The sequence below is a fragment of the Malurus melanocephalus genome, unplaced genomic scaffold, assembly GCF_030028575.1.
Source record: "Malurus melanocephalus ecotype Western Australia unplaced genomic scaffold, MMel_1.1 scaffold_493, whole genome shotgun sequence".
Classification (NCBI taxonomy): Eukaryota; Metazoa; Chordata; class Aves; order Passeriformes; family Maluridae; genus Malurus; species Malurus melanocephalus.
The window spans coordinates 243,945-262,927 of NW_026623725.1; the positions used below are offsets into that span (position 1 = coordinate 243,945).

Genomic DNA, 18,983 nt, shown 5'->3' on the forward strand with positions numbered 1-18,983 from the left:
GGTAATTCCATATTCAACAACTTGTGTTTATATATATATGTTTGTGTGTGTTCATATATATGTGTGTGTGTGCATTATAAATGTACACCATCAATAGTCAGTTTATAAATTGAACTTTGTTTCATTGCAAATACCATAAAATTATTTTCATGGCATATGTGAAGCTCAGGTATCTGTTTACACACCACTTTGCTGTAGATCTCTAAACTTGGCCTTTGCATAAGGTCAAGTCTTTATTCTTCGGTGTTCAGTTCCGTAATGACTCATCAGCAGAAAAGCAAATTACCCAGTGATACGTCTGCTATATGTGGATGTATACAGGAGCACTGATGTTTTGAAAAAAAAGTACTCAGGTTATAAACTGGAGTAAATTGTATATTGGAGTCAGCTCAATGTGAATTTTCAGCTTTCTACATTTTAGTTATATTTTTCAGTTGATCAAATGTTTTCATAGCAAGGAGAAATTGTCTTTCACCTCTAAATGTGGTTCTGGTTATGTCACATATTCTCTGAGGAGCAACAAGCCTATTTGTGCTATGGCGCATCCTAAAAAATTCTTCTGGACTTTTTCTGCTTTTTTGTTTCAGATCCAATCCTTTAGCCTTAGAGATCTGTTGTGGGCTATTTACTGGTGATTTGGCAATTGAAAATCCAACTGAAGGGTGCCAGTATACTTAGTAAGTGCTGTCAGAATGCATCATCTATGTCTGGTCTGCATTCCTGTAGAATCTCGTATGTGGTTCATCCTGGAAGGTTCTTGCTCTCCTCCTTTTGAATGAAGAGAAGTTGAGGGGATGAAAATGCACAAAAGATTAAGAAATAATCCTTAAAGTACTGTGCTAAAGTAAACAGAAGAATCAGCAAAAAAGTAAACTGAATAAAACAGGCAAAAGCCCTTGGAATGTAATAAAGAGTGCAGTTTACTTGATAATAGTACATTTTCACGAACAAAGCTATTTTTAAAATCAGTATTTCTGGCAACATAATTACCCTGTGCCCTCTTGTGTTTTCTGGTCATGATTTGCTGAGGTAAAGCAGATACCATTACAGTGAAATGCTTAGGTGTTAGCCCTATGCACCAAAATGGGTTTCAACTTGCTTGAAGAGGGAATAGCTTGGCTTAACTGAGCCTCATTAATGGTAAAGAGACCTGGTTTCCCTGTAAGGATAAGTGCCGAAGTTTATTATAGATGCAGAGTTTTAGCTTGGAGTTTCTTTTTCTGTTTTTGTCTCTCCCATGCTCTTCAAATATAGAGTAAGATCAGCCTGTGTGCCTTAGGAAAATATTTCTGCAATGGGTCTGTCAATTACTTGCCTTTTCCTGTGCAAGTGCTGAACTTTTTCCTTCCATCACCACTGGGGTGGTGTTGCCTGGAACTGTGGTACTGGAGATGGTACAAGCCTTTGTATGTCAAGGTAATGGGCTGGTGGCTTCAAGAGGGAAACCTACATAAGGATGGAGAGAGCRTGCTGTAGAGCATAGGCAGCAGGGAGTCCAGAGGGGAAAACAAATTAGGTGGTTCTCTCCCACAGAGAAATTCAGATTACAGTTTGTGTCTCGTTTACTTTGGGATAGCCTATGAGAGAGCAAGCTACAAGAAACCAGCCTTTGAATGTGCTGTCATCTTTTAGAGAATATTTCCCTCAGTTTTTAGCCCTGAAAGCAAAGACAGCTGGTACTGCACATTCTCTGTGCAGTTCATGAGATACTACAGGTATCTGGTAGTTCCATCCGTGATTTGTTTTTGAAGCCATCAGTCTTGTCTGTTTCACGTTTCCAGCCTGATGCCTTCAAATTCTATTTTAGCTTATGTTTCACTTTTTCCTTTTAGTTTTATGCCGCTGTAGGTCGCATTTTCCAGAATCAAAGGGGAAAAGGAACTCTTTCAAGTACAATTAGAAACAGTCTGCTGTAAAATACTTTTGAAAAGGTGAAATGGGAGGGAAATATCTTGTATTTCTTTCTCAAGTATAGGCCTATTGGTATGGGCATAGAGGTAATCTGGTTTTGCATCTTTTAGCAGAAGTTAGTCTTTTGGGAACAAAAATAATATCTGTGTATCAAATTCACAAAGGGACTTTAATAGCCAATCTTTAATATACTAATATTTTGTTTGAAGCTTGCCTTGATGTGTGATAATAAACAGACTCAATTTTTTTGTGCTATGTTGATATTTGAAAGAGACTAGGAAGAGAAGAGCTATCCTCTTCATATACTCTTCCAACTTCTAGGAGGCCCCTGTTCTTCCACTCCCCTTTTTTCTCTACTTGGGGTAGATTACCAATYGAGGGACAGGAATGTGAATACTTTGTTTCTATTTATGTCTACATACTAGCATTTAGCAGAGATGAAGATAATAGGGACATAGGAGTATCRCATGTACCACTTTAATTCAATTGCTTACTGTTTTTGCTCCTTATAGTTTTCTGAAAACTCCGGTAAAAGTTAGGTTTGCCTTTTTGAGTGTAGATCATATAGTTCACTTGTAAAGTGACTGGAAAAAAACCACCCTTAAATGTGCTCTATTTTCAGACTGGTAACTTTATGTTCTATTTTGTACTAGACAATGTTACAGTTATAAAATTGGTACTTAAATAGGATTATAGAATTATCATATATTGATATCTTCACTTAAGTGTAGATATCTGAAATCATGTCTTGAGTTAAAGTTGGCTGACTTAAACACTTAGTGTTTGAAACAAACAAGAACAGAGATCAGAATGAGGTTACTGAAGAATTTGTCTATTGTTCTTAGTATTTGGAAAAACCAAATCTGGATTCATACTGAGTGATGTGCGTGATGTTCGGCTTTGAATTTTTTGCTCTATGTCTTCAAAGTACATGTAAGCCAACTGGCTTAGTATGTGGGAGAGCTACCTGTTAAGAATTATCCTTTACTCCTCCCAGTCTTGTGACATGCTTCCAAAAGCCGGGTGTTGGCATTTCTTGCTGCCAGACTTCTGTACAGGCCAAGTAGCCATTAAAACCTAATAACTCTTCCCTCCCCCCTAATACCCATTAAGTTCTCTGGTGAATCCAAATCCATACTCATTAGCTCTGATTTTTGTAAGAACAGTGACCAGACTCCTAATATCTTTTACTTCTTGCTAGCTACCTGCTCTTTGGATAGGTTTCTCATGGTGTGGAACCTGAAGACATACTCCACAGCTTACAGACTTGCAGGCCACACAGAAGCATTGACCAGCGTAGAGTTTTCACCAAGTGAGCAGGTGTTGGCTTCAGCTTCTCAAGATCACACTATCAGGCTATGGGCTCCGTGCATGTGAGTATAATTGGGCAATGCGGGGTAGGTGTTTCATTAATGTGCAATTTGAAAATTCTTTCTCCTTCCCCCATGCCTCAGCTTTGGCAGAAGCAGAGAGTGGGGATCTCAAGCAGCACAGTTCTTTGCTGTATTACTTTGTTCTTTTCTGATTATTCTGTTGTTTCAAAAGAAAAGTATAGCAATTCAGAAGTCACTATTTCATGTGTGTAGAACTATGCTTCATAATATTTCTGGCTTAAAGATTATATATAATCTGTTTTAAAGATTATATTTTAATAAGGGTTGCATGGCTGTACTTCATTTTGGGGAGACAAGTGATGAAAAAACAAATATTTTTTCAGAAAAAAAAAATTAAATTGACTTGCCCTATTAGACTGGTCTTAAGTAGTAGTGGCTATGAGCTATTCAGAATGATTTAGATTGATGTTACTTGAACTTTCAAGCATTTTGTAGATTACTATATATAAAATAAATTCTCTTTCAAACACTAATGCTAATGGAACTGAAGGCCAATGCTTCTTAATTGCACTGTTCTCTAATATTGGTCACGTTAAATGCAACTTAAGGAATGTTATTCTAATAATATTTAAGTAGGTAAAAAAGTAATAGTGACAGTAATATTTGGCCTCTGTATTTTGCTTTTTCATTTGGGAAAGATTCTAAATATGTTAACACTGAGTTTTATGGGGATTTAAACTTGTTAAATTTACTATAATTGTGATTTGTGACTTGGAGTTTGGGGTTTTGTTTCATTTTCTTTGCCCCYCCCTAAGCTATGGAGAATCATCAGTTCTGAAAGGTCATACGGCATCTGTTCGGAGTGTGAGCTTCTCCCAAGATGGCTACTCTGTAGTTTCAGCATCCAATGATAAATCAATAAAAATATGGAGTGTTTGCTATCAGCGCCTTTTGTTTACCCTATTTGGACACACTCGTTGGGTTCGCTGTGCCAAGTAAGTGGTTTTTTTTATGCTCTTGGTAAAGTAGAAATCCTAACAAAGGGGATTTTATATCCTAGGGTAGAACTAAGAGAAGAACAGTCTGTGAATGACAAAGAATGATCTCTCATCAATAATTAAATTTTAATAAATGAATTTTATGTGCACAGGTTTTGTATATATCTCCTAGCTGAATTATGAAAGCATGCTCTTTGTTAATATGTGTACATATTTAATGAGTTGTTGTGTGTTCATTCTATTACATTAAAGGACACTTGGGATCTTCTGCATTTACTTTCAGTCAGTATCCTGTCCTTCCCCAGTTTTGTTTGGTTTTGTGCTATATTAACTTATTTCCTAGTACCTGTTGCTAAATTTTATCACGCATTGTTCTTGGAATGGTAGTGTCATGGAAGAATAGTCCTGAATCCAGATGAGTTAAATTTATGTGATTGGAAAAGGTGAAAGAAATAGCCTTTGGACTGCAAGTTGGGATTCATACTCTTTAAAGACAGGACAGTTCTTCAAAGAAAAGAGAAAATTGTTTGCTGATTGGTTTTTTTTTAATCTTTCCTTTCATATTAATGGAAAATCTGCAGCTAAGAGAGGCCTGATAAAAACCTCCAGAGAAAGAAATTTAACTCTGATGAAGTGTAGAGCCCTACAAAGTTTCAAAGTATCTGATTGTTGAAAAGAAAAAGACAAACTCTAGGAAATCACACATGAAAATTCTTGAACAATTTTCTAATGTCCTTGTGCAGTTGCTCAATAAATGAGATAATAATGCTTGAGGAAGTTATAGACAAGTTAATTTTCCTGTTTAAAAGCCTAGTCTGCTASTCTAGGAATAAGCGTGAATGCTTTGCCTGCTATTTTTAAGTCTAGAGAGAGAGCTCAATGGAGAGCATAAATGTGGATTAACATTGAACACGAGGTTCTACTGTATCCTCTTTGTCTTTTTGCCTATAGTTTTCTATAATAATCTCTTTGGCATCTGGACTGACATCCTTAGGTTGCTGATACCTTCCCTCTCGACCCCCTCTCTTTCTCTTGCTTATGCTCTGTTTTTAATTGTGCTTGATTGTGAAATGGGAAAGAGTAGAATAGGGGCAGAAGCTTTTCTTTTCAGTTACATTACTCCATGAGAAGAATGAGAAATTCAAATGTCTTTTAAATGTTATGTATCCAGATTTCAAATAGCCTTTCTTGGTTCTGGTGTTTTGCTACTTATGTCTCCAATGCTATTATAGTTAGTATCATTTGTTTAGTAGTGTATAAATTTGCATGTTCCAGATTTTCACCAGATGGAAGAATAATAGCATCTTGTGGTGAGGATAAATCAGTTAACATCTGGGATGCAAGAAATAAAATTTGTATTAATACCTTCTCAGATTGTGAAGGGTAAGTTTTACTAGAAAAAAGGACAAATGTAATAAACTAATCTTATTAAAATTACTCTAATATTCTGTGGTATTAAGAGCTATATATGTTAAATCTGAAAACATTTCAAAATTCTACCACCCATGTAAAGTGAAATGATTAATATAATAGTTTTCTAAAAARGTTATCTGGCTGCATTTATCCACCTGTTTTCCAGCAATCAAGAGATAATCCAAACAGAAGTGAGATTATTCTTGGATTTTGGAATGTTTTTTATGTTTTCCCTCAATTTTGATAGTGCTATTTGATAYTGGGTGCTTCAACAGGAGGAAAACTTGAAAATGTTTCCACTTGATGACATGAAAGCAATATTTTGTCACCTTCAGTGATCTGTCTTATTACAGTTTAAAAAATACTTGTGTTTTCCTTATATGCAGTTTTCTTAAACATCTTGGAACCAGATTTTTTTGTTAAGAAGTTCAGTGGAATATTTATCTTTTATGTGTGTTTTGCTGATTTTACGGCTGCCTTCGTCTTTTTTCAAGTCAAAAATGTTGTTATAGCTGGATACTTGGTTCTTGGACAAAATTATTTCACTTATTGCTTGCAGACTTTGCAGCATTATCTTCTAGGAACTTTGTACTCTAGCACAAATTCTGAAGGTTTGACTTGGATCAATTGCACCATATTTTCAACAAAAGTGAGATTAGGATTTATCATGCACATCTTGTTTTCTTATGCTTATTTCAGTTACTTAAAATGCCTTATTTGAGGTTCTATACATGTGGATTCCATACAAGTTTGTGGCAGCTCAGTGTTAATATTGTGGGCTTTTTATGTATRTATACCCCCGAATATTTCTGTGGAAACACATAATCAATCCGTTTTCATCAATTATATTTAGATTTGAAAATTTTGTGGCTTTCAACCCAAGTGGAACATGTGTAGCTTCTGCAGGGTCCAATCACACAGTGAAACTATGGGATATTCGAATGAATAAGCTACTGCAGCATTTAAAAGGTAAAAACAATGCAGTTTGGTTTGATTTCTTTACATTGGGACTTTTTGCAATTRAATATGATTTATTAAGAGTATGTTATTTCATTCCTCCCTGGGGAAAGTGGACAAACAAGTCATATTGACATGCTGTAAGCATCTTTTTGTGGTCTAGCAACCCTAAAAATCCAATTTGAATCCTTTTTATTTCTTTGCTTTGCTTAATTTTTAGAATAGAATTAAGCAAGTACTCTGGAGAGTATCCTATGCCCCAGCACTTAGGTTGTTTTGCTCTTAAATTAAGTAGTTCTTTGGGAAGTAAAAAAGAGCAGAGAAATAAAGTGTACATTTCCTCTTAGTAGATATCTACAGCCTTTGAATATTGTCTTCTGTAAATTAGTTCACAGAGCAGGGGTTAATTGTCTATCATTCCATCCTTCTGGTAACTACCTCATCACTGCTTCTACTGATGGTACCCTTAAGATTCTGGACCTCTTAGGAGAAAGACTTATTTACACTCTTCATGGACACAAGGTATACACAATTTAACAATTTAACAATTTAACAACCTTTAAAAGGAAATCTTAATAAGTTGTTCAGTATCTTCACAAAAGCAAAGTAATATTTGTGCCATTGTGTCTCTTATCTTGCAACTTGCAGATAAAATTTAGTGGATAGCAAGACATTGCATTAAAGCATTGTGTCACAAATAGTTAAGGAAATCTATCAGTTTTACCTGTGACCGTGCTTTTTATCTGTCAATGTTACATGGTTAATGTTAAGTAATAGCTCATGTTCTGAATTCATTAATAATTCACTTGATTTTCAAAATCATGTTATTTGGCACTTTAGTCTTTTTGTCTGTTGAAAAACAGTGTTTTCTAAAGAGAGGGAAGCTTACATAAGATAACTCTTGTGAAGAATGGCAGGCATTCCTCTTTTTCTTGTTAATGCCAGACAAACCCTATTTTTGTTAATAAATCATTCAAACATATTTCCTTGAGTAATTKAATAGAAATTTTGTAATTTTTTCATTGCAGAGCTGAAGTGTAAAATCTAAGGATAATGCCACTATTTTCCCATTATAGATTAGTGTAATTGTAATGCAGCATCTTACAAAAAGATGCAAGATTAACTCTTCAATCAAGTTGTTTTGGAGAAATTTCACTGCTGTAAAGTTGTTCCATATTTTAAGTTTAATTCAAATTAAAATTGAAAAATCTATTATATTAGGTAATGGCATCAGTATTTTTCTCTTTACACTGAAATACCATGATTACAGTAATACCATAATTTTACTGTATGCTTTTTTTTTCAGGGACCTGTACTTTGTGTGGCTTTTTCAAAAGGTGGTGAAAAATTTGCCTCAGGTGGAACAGATGCTCAGGTTTGTGGTATTGTCTCTTTAAATGTCTTAATGTTTGTTACAGTGGTGGGAGCTTAATATAGGATGTTACAGTAACATCCTAGTTATTCACATACTCACATGCATTCCGTCTGATTAGAGTGTTATACAGACTGTCCATTGGATGTTATGATGAGGAGAAGACTGCAGTACTAGCCACTTCTATTTTGCATATTAAAATAAATTATTTTTAACTAAGTATATTTAAAGTGTTGCAATTCAGTGTCAATTAAGTAGTTGTGTTGCAATTAGTATCAAGGTTTAGCTGCTTTGTTAGGTTTTCACTTATTTTGAAGTCTTTAGTGTGTAATTGTAGGAATTAAGTTGTATTATTGGGAAGACTTTGGCTAGAATTGGGGAAAAAACTCTTGTGTTGCCTTTATTAATTTACTTTGGTGAAACAGTAAAGTACTGGATTTTATAAAGAGAAGAGTCATTTGAGCATTTTAAAAAAAGTTTAACAGTAAGTCTTATAGTTAATCTCCATCTGCTTTAATAAATCTCATAGTTAAGAAAAACTATCAAGCTTGGAATCATCTCTATCAAGTCCTTATATTTTCCAAAAAGAAAAAGCTTTTGTAGCACAAGGTTTAAATTTTCAGTCTGAAATGTTCCTTAATGTAAGTTGTCTTTTTCATTGTTTCCTGTTACAAAAAACTAAAAGCTCAACRTTGATACAAAAAGCTATGCTGTAGAAATTAAGATCTCTTGAGCTTACTATAATTCATGATTATATTCTGTTTTGTGGAGTTTGAAATAAGTTTCAGCTAGTAGCAGAGATGGTCTTGGGAAAAAGAAAAATAATTGTTTTCTATCACAAAGTGTTAAATAAGAAGCACTGCCAAGACTTGAAGTTATTGGAAAAGTGAAAATGTTATCAAACAATCCAATATGAATTTTACAAGCGGGGAAAAAACACACAAAAACCAACCAAGAATGGAGGAAAGATATTTATTTCTTGACCCACTAGTATGGTCTTTTACTTTCTATACTAAAGTTTGAAATAAGAATTTAAGTTCCAAAATGCAACTTAGGTCCTAAGTAATTCTGACTTGTTGACCTTACCTTCTAAGAGTACTTTGARTTTTGTGACTGTTGTTATATTATATGAAGTGCATGTATTAATTAGATCACGACAGAAGATGAATCTGAGATGTTCTGATGAAAGCAAGAACCTACTGTATTAAGCCTAACACAGCCTCCTAGCACAGCAATTGAATGCCAGCACACCCTGGGAAAACTTGTCTTACTTCAAAGTTCCTTTGAATTTGGGTTCCCCTGAGTGATGTGTGCTCAGTACAGTTATGTCATTTTCTTTTTCATGCTCTGATTTCCTGTTGTAGAGCTGCTGAGGCATGAGATCATGGAGAAAGTAGGTAAAAATCTGTCTCACGTTTCTTAGCAGTTTGATATAGTGGGTTCATGATGAATATAAGAGAGAAGATCCAGTTTCATCAGGAAGCACTTTCTTAGTGAAATGTTGAATTAAAAAACATAATCATAATCATAGCAGGTCTAGTAACTGTTTAAGTTACCTTAAAAATGAGTGTTCCTGTGTTTGTTGAAGTTTTTCCCTTTGTTTTATGAAAGTTTTGGTGGAAGAGGAATACTTTGCTGCAGCTTTCACTTTTCTAATTTTTAAAATGTGCAATGCTAACCACTGTTGGGTAACTACCAAGTCGTATATCTTTATCTATAGTAAACATAAGAACTTTATTCCTTAGTGTCCGTTTTCTGTTGGTATATACATACATGTACTTGTCAAATATTCTGTTTTGCTGACCCATCCACAACCTTCATCCAGGTGTGCCAGRAGGATAGATGTGGGACTTCTCAACTCACTGTGGTTGTTGGTTTACTGTAATTGTAGGGTGTATTTGTTGGAAAAGTTCTGCTGGCAAATCAGCAATGTCATGTTTATGAGCAGAGGCTAGCCATAAAATCCCTCATGCAGTATCCAAAATATATTTTCTGTTCACAGCATGAGTTGGAGGCAGCTGATGCATTTTAAGTTTACTGAAGACTGCTTCCTTTATACACATATTATTTCAAGACTGTTACATTTTCAACAACAGATACAGGCTGGTTTTCCTCAATCAAAGAAGGAAAACCAGTATCTCTGCTTCTTGTTTCAAGTTTCTGGTTGGTGCAGAGCCAGCTGACAGTGTTCAGAAGCACATTAAATATTTGAAACAAACACTGGATACTTTTGTTTCTATTTGCTTCTTTCTTCAAAGGAAAAAARAACCTCGAGATGTACTGTTCTGAAGTTCATGTTCCTCACACTTTTGGCTATATGTGCACATGACAATTGATTTCATTAAACTTTTKCCGTGGAAAACATAAGACCTTTTTTGTGAAAGAGCAAAGTTATACTTTGGAAAGTGGTAGCCTGTGCTGTTAAATCAGTTACTATATAGAAGAGACAATTCATTGTGGCTACTTGATGTGAAGGGAAATACTTCTTTATGGAATATCCATTTTTCTCAGGTTGTGCATATTTGCTTTTACTTTTGCAATGCAGCTGAGATAGTCAAGACATAGGAATGTTTCTATGCTGGTTTTCAACTGTGAATCAACTAATCTAATACCTAARAGTTCTGCAAATGCCAGGTTCTGAGGAAGGTTTATGTAGTTGGACTGGGATCTGTGCATCTCTCTTTCACTTACTAATGTCTGAGTTAGTTTGGGTTCATCTTTATTGGTGCACTGTGTCTGCCAGTGCATATTCAGTGTCTTTGACTCAAGAGAGTCAATTGAACTTGTAGCAATGCAGTTACTGAGGAATATATTAAAAATATGATTTAGTGCACTTGAAATTTCTGTGAACAAATCTGTGATTTATGCTGCTTATGTATAGTTTGACATTTGAAAAACATCAAAATATTGGCTGGACAGGGAAGTAATTTTAAATCAGATTGTGGTCCCAACTTTGTTTTCTTTAATTTAGCTAGCAGCTGTAGATATCAATATTGGACTTTTGCTAATTTCTAAGTGTCTCAGACTTTCTTTTTTCTTTTATCCCTTAGTACTTCAAGTTAAGAAACATTTCACAAGTCATGTAAACTTAATTAAATTACTTAAATATGCAATTATTTTGTGACATGCAAGAGCAATRTTTGTGTATTATGATTTAGTTTCCCAGAATATTCATACAACTGCATAGAACACCTTTGGACTACCTCTGCATTCTATGACCTTCTGCATTTGGCCATTGCGTGATTCTTGTATATTGTTTCTACCTAGAATGTAATTGGACAAGGTTCAGAAAAGAGATTTCTGTTGCTAAAACGCTGGAAACCAGGTGTTTTAGAGTTCTGTGGAACTCTCTCATTTCTCTTACTCCTTCAAACTTTCTTGTTAGACCTGTAAGCCTTTATAGGGGGCAGAAATTTAGCAGTATATGACCCCTTGATCTGGCAGAAAAGTAACTTAGGATAATTCAGTGGGACAGAAGTTTCCTTTGTTTTATGATTATAGAGATACTTTAGAAAATATTTTTTAATAGATTGATTTTTTTAAATAGATTAGATTTGAAGTACAATATACTCTGGGGAAGTGCCTATATTGCAGGAGAGATCAGACTAAGAGATCRCTGCAGTCTCATTATGATGCAGTGATACATTAGTAATAACAATTTACCGAATAGTTATGTTTTGAACACTGAATAGCCTTCAACTGTTTACTTATATGAGGGTTTCTTGCAGGTATTACTATGGAAAACCAACTTTGATTCTCTGGATTATGCAGAAGTTCTCAAACACAATTTTAGAAGAACACATGTTCATGATCGTCCTCATCTTCTTGATATGTTCTCGAGATCATCTCATCTCTGTGATGAAAACCTTCAGTCAATTGAGGTGAATGCAATAAGTTGTCTCATATCGGAAACAAGAAGCTTCTGTAAACACTGTCTGACATTTATAGTTAAATATGTTTTATGTATACCAGAGAGCTTTGTATTGTTATGTATAATACTTTGGAAGCAACCATAATTTATGAATCTGCATTAGGGTTACTAGGCAGGCTGGCAGGTTTATGCTGTAGTTACTTTCATGCTTCTTTATGTCTGTACTCTACATCTGATTTAAACAAAACAGGTGATAGTCTGGTTTCTGAAAAAACACTGCAAGTGTTGCAGAAGGCATCTGAAGATAAAATGAGTTTTAGAATACTAATCAAAATACGTCATTACAAGCAGAACAAAGGGGCGTTATTACTGAAAGTCAAATGCATGACTGTCACAAGCTGTTCCTCTTTCCTAGCCTTTAGGTATTGTGAGAAGTTTTTGATATCTATCTAAAAGTTTAGGAAGACTTTCTAGGCTAGCGATGTGTTTTATGTCACTATGTAGTCTGATGTCCTGATATTTCATTCTTGAGCTACTTTACAGCAAACTATCTACCAGCATCCCTTGCAAGTGTTGGAAATTAGGAAACTAAACTGCAATGTTAAATGCTCTGTGTCAGTATTAGGAAAAATCCTAATTGTCAAATTGTCTGAAAGTTAAGCTCAGTAGGTGAACAGTGCTACGCCTTCAATGAGGCCATTGTTTATGCTTAATTTCTGACAGTCCCTGACAGAGCTGGCTGGCTTCTGCATGGTGATTACCTATATTTTGTTYTCTTCTTTGATATTCTCCAGGTTCCTCTAGTACTAAAGAACTGTATCTGAGATAAATCTAGGAACTTTCTGGTTGCTGTAATATGCTATCAGAGTGCTAGAGAAATTCACCATTGCCTGATTGTGTCCATAGATAAGGTAGCCATGGCATTTGTTTCCTGCTCAGAGCTTTAAAACATTAACATTTGAGGATATTGAGCTTTTTTTTTTTTTTGGTGGGTAGGTGTGTGTGCAATAGGAATACATGCAACATGAGTAATATGAAGATTGAAATCACTTTGCTGGAGGAAGGGAACTCTGATAGAACCCATGACTAAGATTTCTTCTCTACCTGATTCTATTCTGAAGTTGGRTGTGAAGCTTTCTAATGCTTAGCATTTTGGTCAGAACAGGATGACTGCATGTATGACAAGGTTCATAAACAAACTTCCATTCCAGACTTGCATATTTGTTGTAAGGTAAATGAATGAAGCTAAGTTTACTGGTACCAGCCATCAATATAGTTGGTCAGTGTCAGAACAAATTCAGTCACAGCAGTGGCCAGCAGATTCAAGCCACTCTTGCTGCAACAAATTTTGCATCAAGACCATTCAAATTGCACCCAGTTATAAAATGTGCTAAACAGAGTAGTTTATAGCTGCAGGATTCCATTGCTTTCTTTTCAGGTTAACATTTCCAGACCTCTCCTGATTAGAAGCCTGGCAAAGTGTGAATATATTCTAAAGCATTTTTTCAGAATTTTGTTTTCCTGTTCTTGGTCCTGGGTTATAGGGAAGTTCTGGAAAAGCATTAATGAGTTCAGGCTAAAGTTAAACTAAGGCTAGGAAGCACCTCATTATCRATACTGAAAGGGCTCATCAAGGAAATTTAATAGCTGAATGCCAAGAAATTATTTATTAGTTAGCTTTGACAGATTTCACTTAGCCTGATGKTTGCATTTATTCATGGCTGCAGCATTTGTAGCAGCTTATAGGCTCTTGGGTTAGCTGCTCTGTAGCAGTGAAAGGGCTCTATGACTTTGTCATAGCAGAGTTTTGGACTTCGTGTTATATTTTCTGGCCTGATTTCAGGATTTTAGAGTTGCTGTGTTTAGTTTTCTAGTAACATTACGTGTCATTAGAATGTCTTTCTCTCAAGTAAATATAAAGTGTGTTGTATTTTTGAGACAAAATAGTGTCTAATAGCTTCAATAAAACTCATATCACTGTAACATTATATTTTTATATTTGTAAATTAAATAATATGGTAATATTGATTGGAATCTCTTTTGCAGCTAATTTTCAGAATTAATGTAATGATTTAATCATTTAGATGGAGTTAAGGTGAAGTTAGGAAGTTTTATTGCTCCATATGTATTTTCTTGGTTTTATTGCCCCTCCTGTCTGTCTCAAGAAAAATGATGGGATTTTTGTTGTGATGAGGAAGAAYAGACCTCACCAACTGGACAAAAACATAATTTATCTAGACAAAACTACTACCAGCAGTAACATGCTTTAGTTTGCATGCACTAACTGTTAGGTAGCATTAACTGCTTGAAATTTTTTAGTGTTCCATCTTACATATTTCCTCTTGTAACTGAGAAAAAGCATAATGTCTAGACCCACTGTGCTATGCTGTGCTCTGGAGAAGGAAAAAAAAGAAGAAAAGTATTTTTGTCCTTTTTCAGTTAAAACGTTTTATTTTTTTAACATGCTACCCTATTTCTAAGCCAGTGGCAATAGAGAGAATTTTAGAGTTAGGCTGTTCCACTCCAATACCACCCTCATCTTTCAGTGGCTCATCAGGCTTCTAACATACAAGGGAAAGGAGGAATGAAATAACAGGCATGTCAGAGGGAGCTTCTGGAGGTCATCTATTTTTCTTATCAAGGCATATCAGTTCATCTGTGTCTGATTAAGGGGCCATGAAGAGGGATGGAGATGCCTCAGCCTCTCTGTGTGATCTATTCTACTGCAGTACAACAGTTGTAATGACAATTTTTTCTWAATGTCTCATCTACACCTCAGATAATATGCAGAACTGCTTCCTTTCTCRTTGCTTTCTTCCTTTCTCTTAGTGTTTCTATATGAATGGGGCAAGATAATTGATCTTAACTAAACAGAAGTAACACTATTCTAAGCGACTTGGTAGGGTGCAGGAGTTACAAGCAGGCAGAGGAGGCAGTTGAGCAACAGGATTTTTATAAGTATTGATGACTGTTTGAGGTTTGCCACAAGCCACTACAATGTCATCTAAATGTATCAATGATGTAGTGGCTTGTAGCAAGCCTTAAGCAATGTCATTTAAGTGCTTGAGCTGTGTTGTAATACATTGTCTTGAGTTACGCTAAACTGGTTTAGTCACTTCTGTAACAGGAATGAAGAGGTATTGCCTTAGGATAAAATGAAAAGTGATAGAACACAAAAAGTTCAACAGATGTACAGGCAGAATTCAAGAGGAAAATAATTCTCTCCCTATTTTTTAAAATCCCTAATGTTTTACAGTTTTTTGTTTTTTGTTTTTTTTTTTTTTTTTTTTTATTAAACTGCTTTTGGTTAGCTATTGCTTCTCTATCCCTGCTTGTCTCAGGTAGCTAAGTCCCTGCAATTTCAGAACTTGATTCTGGGGAAATAATACCCAAAATGGAGCTGTCTTAGGATTTATTCACCTGGGATTAGAGACACTGTTGCAAWGTTTTCAAAGAACACCTGTTGGAAATGCTGTTTTGAATAAAGCAGCTTGCAAAGGGGCATTAAGAACTATCACCTGACGCTTTGCCTTCAGGATAGTGACAAAAAGATGGAGCTTGAGTRTATTTTGCCTATTCTGATAACTTTTTCTAATTCACTCTTCAAAGCTATACATTAAACCAGTAATATTTCAGATACCTTCCCTATATTTTTCCCTCTACCTACCTGTTTTTTGAGATATAATTAACTTTTACAAGAAAATCATTAGTTGCGTCTCCTCTTCTGGCCAGCAGTAGCCTGAATGTCAATGCAGTGTTGAATTACATGTTCTTGACTTATAAATCTTTACTACTGTTCTCCAGTTGCACTGATCAATGTGATTCTTGAATGTTCAGGTAAGTAGAGACTTAATACCTATAATCATTGTAATTTTTCAGTGAACTTGAAAATGTAAGTAAATAACTTGTTCTCCAAAGACACCCGCATTTTTCTGTTGACCAGAGGTAATCTTGGGTGATTACCAGTTCAAATACAGGTGTCTAGCAGTATGTCTAAATTTAGCTGAGATAAATCCCTGTTGTTGTCTCTCTTTGACATAAGAACCTTGTGGAGTTATTTGAAAACAGTATCAGTTTTAATTAGTTTAATCAGTTAAGTGATTTTCGTGAAATATACTAAAAAATGCATTCCACTAGGTGAGAGTTGTATATMTGAATTTGCCATGTTTGTACATAATTGACCTTTCATATGCTAGAGATGTCTTTAAAATAAATGGAAGATGAGAAATAAGTTTCTTTCAAAGCATAGCTTTGAGGCTTGAACATATTAAGATGCATAGAGTTTGTGTTGCACACAAATAACTTCTGCTGATTTAATTTAATCTTAAAAATTCCAGTGTAATTTCAGTTGTAAATATTTTCTTAGGTGAAGGAAGTTCAAATATACACTAGATGGCAGTAGAAGAAGCCTTTCTTGGGCTTAAGAGCCCCAATCGAGAACAGAGAACAGTGTTTAATCAAATTGAAAGCAAATTTTCTCTTGCTACGTTTCAAGAGACTGTTTCACGAGTACGTACATCACTTTCCTAGGAAACACTTTGTGCAAGTCATTTAAAACTTCCTCTTTTAATTTTATGAACTTCATTTTTCTAATTCGTGAAGGATTCTAGAGAAATCTTCCCTTCAAATGTATTTTATTGTACTATGGATGAAAATGTGATAATTGCATTATCATATTAAAAGATGATAATGGAAAGACTTATTTTATAATACTTATTTATACTCAGTTTACCAGGTAATTAAAGCAAGGTTTTGAAAGAGTGTTTTTGAAAACTTTTAATACATGACAGTACCCCCTACCTTGCTTTTTATTGTCCTGATTCTTCTGTCTTGTTTCTTGAAGTCTTTTCAAAGACTTACCTTTGTGACTTCCCTTGGTAAGATTATTTTACAGCTAACTATGTCATCTTGTCAGGAACTGTCAAGTAATTTGAAACTTTTACATTTAGCTTCACTCCATTGTCTCATTAATTTTAGTGCAAAATTAAACACCAATATTTGTAAGAAGGATTTAGATACAGCCTTTATACTTTCGTGCTCATTTCTTCGGACACTTTTTAGATGCTATTTCTGACTAGCTGCTTAATAATTCTATAATTTTTTAATATGGTTTATGAGAGTTCCTGCATCCCTAGTATATGTTTACAGTGCTCCTCATCYTTCCCTTATCTCTGATAAAGCAGTCAACAGAAGTATGCACAGAGGAACTTTCATTCTAGCTTCATGTTGTGGCTTCCACAAAAAGAGCACTTTTTTTGACTTCATAATACCATGTATTTATTTACCAACCTGTATCAAGAATTGAACTCATGCTGTAATATCTCTGATGTATATAGCAAGGAGATATTAACTCAAAGATGTTTCAAGAGCAGTATTGTTGGTAATAATACTGCAGTAGTTCTTCCACATTAGAGTATTGATAGGTAGTAGGCACATACTGTCCCTCTTCTGTGGAATCCTGCAGATGCATTGTCCTCTCTTCAGTGCCTAAATGATGCATGCCAGAAAATTATTTTAACTTTACCTGCCCGTAGTATGATTGGCACTTGGATAAAACACTAATTATATTTGTTGTAGGGCTGACAATGTTTGAAAAAACTGACCCTGGTTATGCTGGACACTGAACAAATGTAAGCTCTTTGGGACACTTCCTGTCAATAGACATGATACTCATAGAGGCGAATCAGTAAAATGTGCGGTTCCTTTCTTCCCCACCTTAGCAGTGAAAAAGCAGTAAGCAATATTGTATTCAGAGGAGATTTCAATTAATCATGTTTCTGCAGAGAAGATGCTACAGGAGAAGTCTAGTTAAGATGGTAGGAATTTTGGCTAAATAGAAGATTATCACATAAACCATGTTACCTGGCTTTGGTTCTCCTTCCTCCCTTTCTTTCCTCCAAAACTATTTGACAAAATTGGAAGAAAGCAAGACTTGATCCTAATATCTAGAAATGAAGGAGAATTTGTAGTATTCAGTTGTGATGACTGTGGAGCAGAATGGGTTTTCTTTATTGCCATTGAGTCCCTGCTCATTCTGGATTGATGCATCTGTCATCTGAAGATAGAAAAAARGAGATCATAGATAAAGAATGGCTTGTTAAAATGGAATAAAAGAAAGAACTAAGCCCTGCTAGTCAGAGAACTAAAGTTTAAAAACAGTATTAAGGTCTTCCCTTAAGGGAGGTTTGTCATCTGTGGTTTGTAAGCGCTGCAAATGTGAGAATCACTTTCAATGTGAATAATCAGGTAATACCTGTTTTTAAATGTTTCTTTTCCTTTTAGCTTGCTAGTAAACCTTGTTCATTTTCTCCCACTTGTATTTACTGAGAAAGATTTTGCTTCTATTAATTTTAACCCAAATTTCTGCATGTAAATTATGGAAATCTAAATAAACGGCAGTACAAGGCAGTACAAGGTACTACTGCCCTTCTTCCCTGGCTACTAATTCCAGAGACAAGATTGTATTCTAGCTACTTAAACAAACATATCTCTGACCTAAAGGTTTCCAACCTAAAGTTAGAAAGAGTGTTCATTTCTCTTTATTACATCAGACTTCTTGGTGATTTGAATGTCATCTAGTCTTTCTATAAATTTTGCCAATTCAGAAAATAATAATAGTGCTTCCATGCATCATGCTGAGAGGGCAAATGTCTTAGGCTGCGATACACCTCGGTAATATAATGGTAGGGGTAATATACACATAGATTTTATAGGGAGGTTATTCTGATCCTTATGTGAAACCGTAAGATAAAAGCAGCAGCTTTCTCAAACTTCATAATCTCTGACACTTTCTTAATGCTTCACTTTCCAGAAAGGACATTAGCAAAATATTCTTAGTGATAGATTAACTCTAGCCAAAAAAAAGCAAGTTATAACTGTGATATTAAGAGCAAAATTGCAGATACTGTGATGACATATCTGACCAATCAGCCTCTGACATTGTCCCAGTGTAAAGCAGTTTCTCCCGTGGTTTCAGGAACAATGTCATTTGTGTTTGGTCTGTTAATTTATCACATTTCAGTGAYTTCGGTGTGACCTCCTACCTGTTCTCTGCAAAAGTGCTTTTCAAGTTACTTTGGCAATCAGAGTTGGTACAGAAGAAGTAAGCATATCAACAGTCTGCCTGT

At 35.0% G+C, this 18,983-nt stretch overlaps 1 protein-coding gene across 1 annotated transcript in view; it reads left to right on the forward strand.

Annotated features, from left to right (window-relative positions):
* POC1B (POC1 centriolar protein B) overlaps positions 1-18,983 on the forward strand; it is a 50,632-nt gene that overhangs the window by 6,000 nt on the left and 25,649 nt on the right. The window contains 7 exon segments of the mRNA XM_057381132.1: positions 3,113-3,284; positions 4,061-4,240; positions 5,519-5,626; positions 6,510-6,625; positions 7,002-7,135; positions 7,920-7,988; positions 11,714-11,866. Of these exon segments, the coding sequence (XP_057237115.1) occupies positions 3,113-3,284; positions 4,061-4,240; positions 5,519-5,626; positions 6,510-6,625; positions 7,002-7,135; positions 7,920-7,988; positions 11,714-11,866 (932 nt within the window).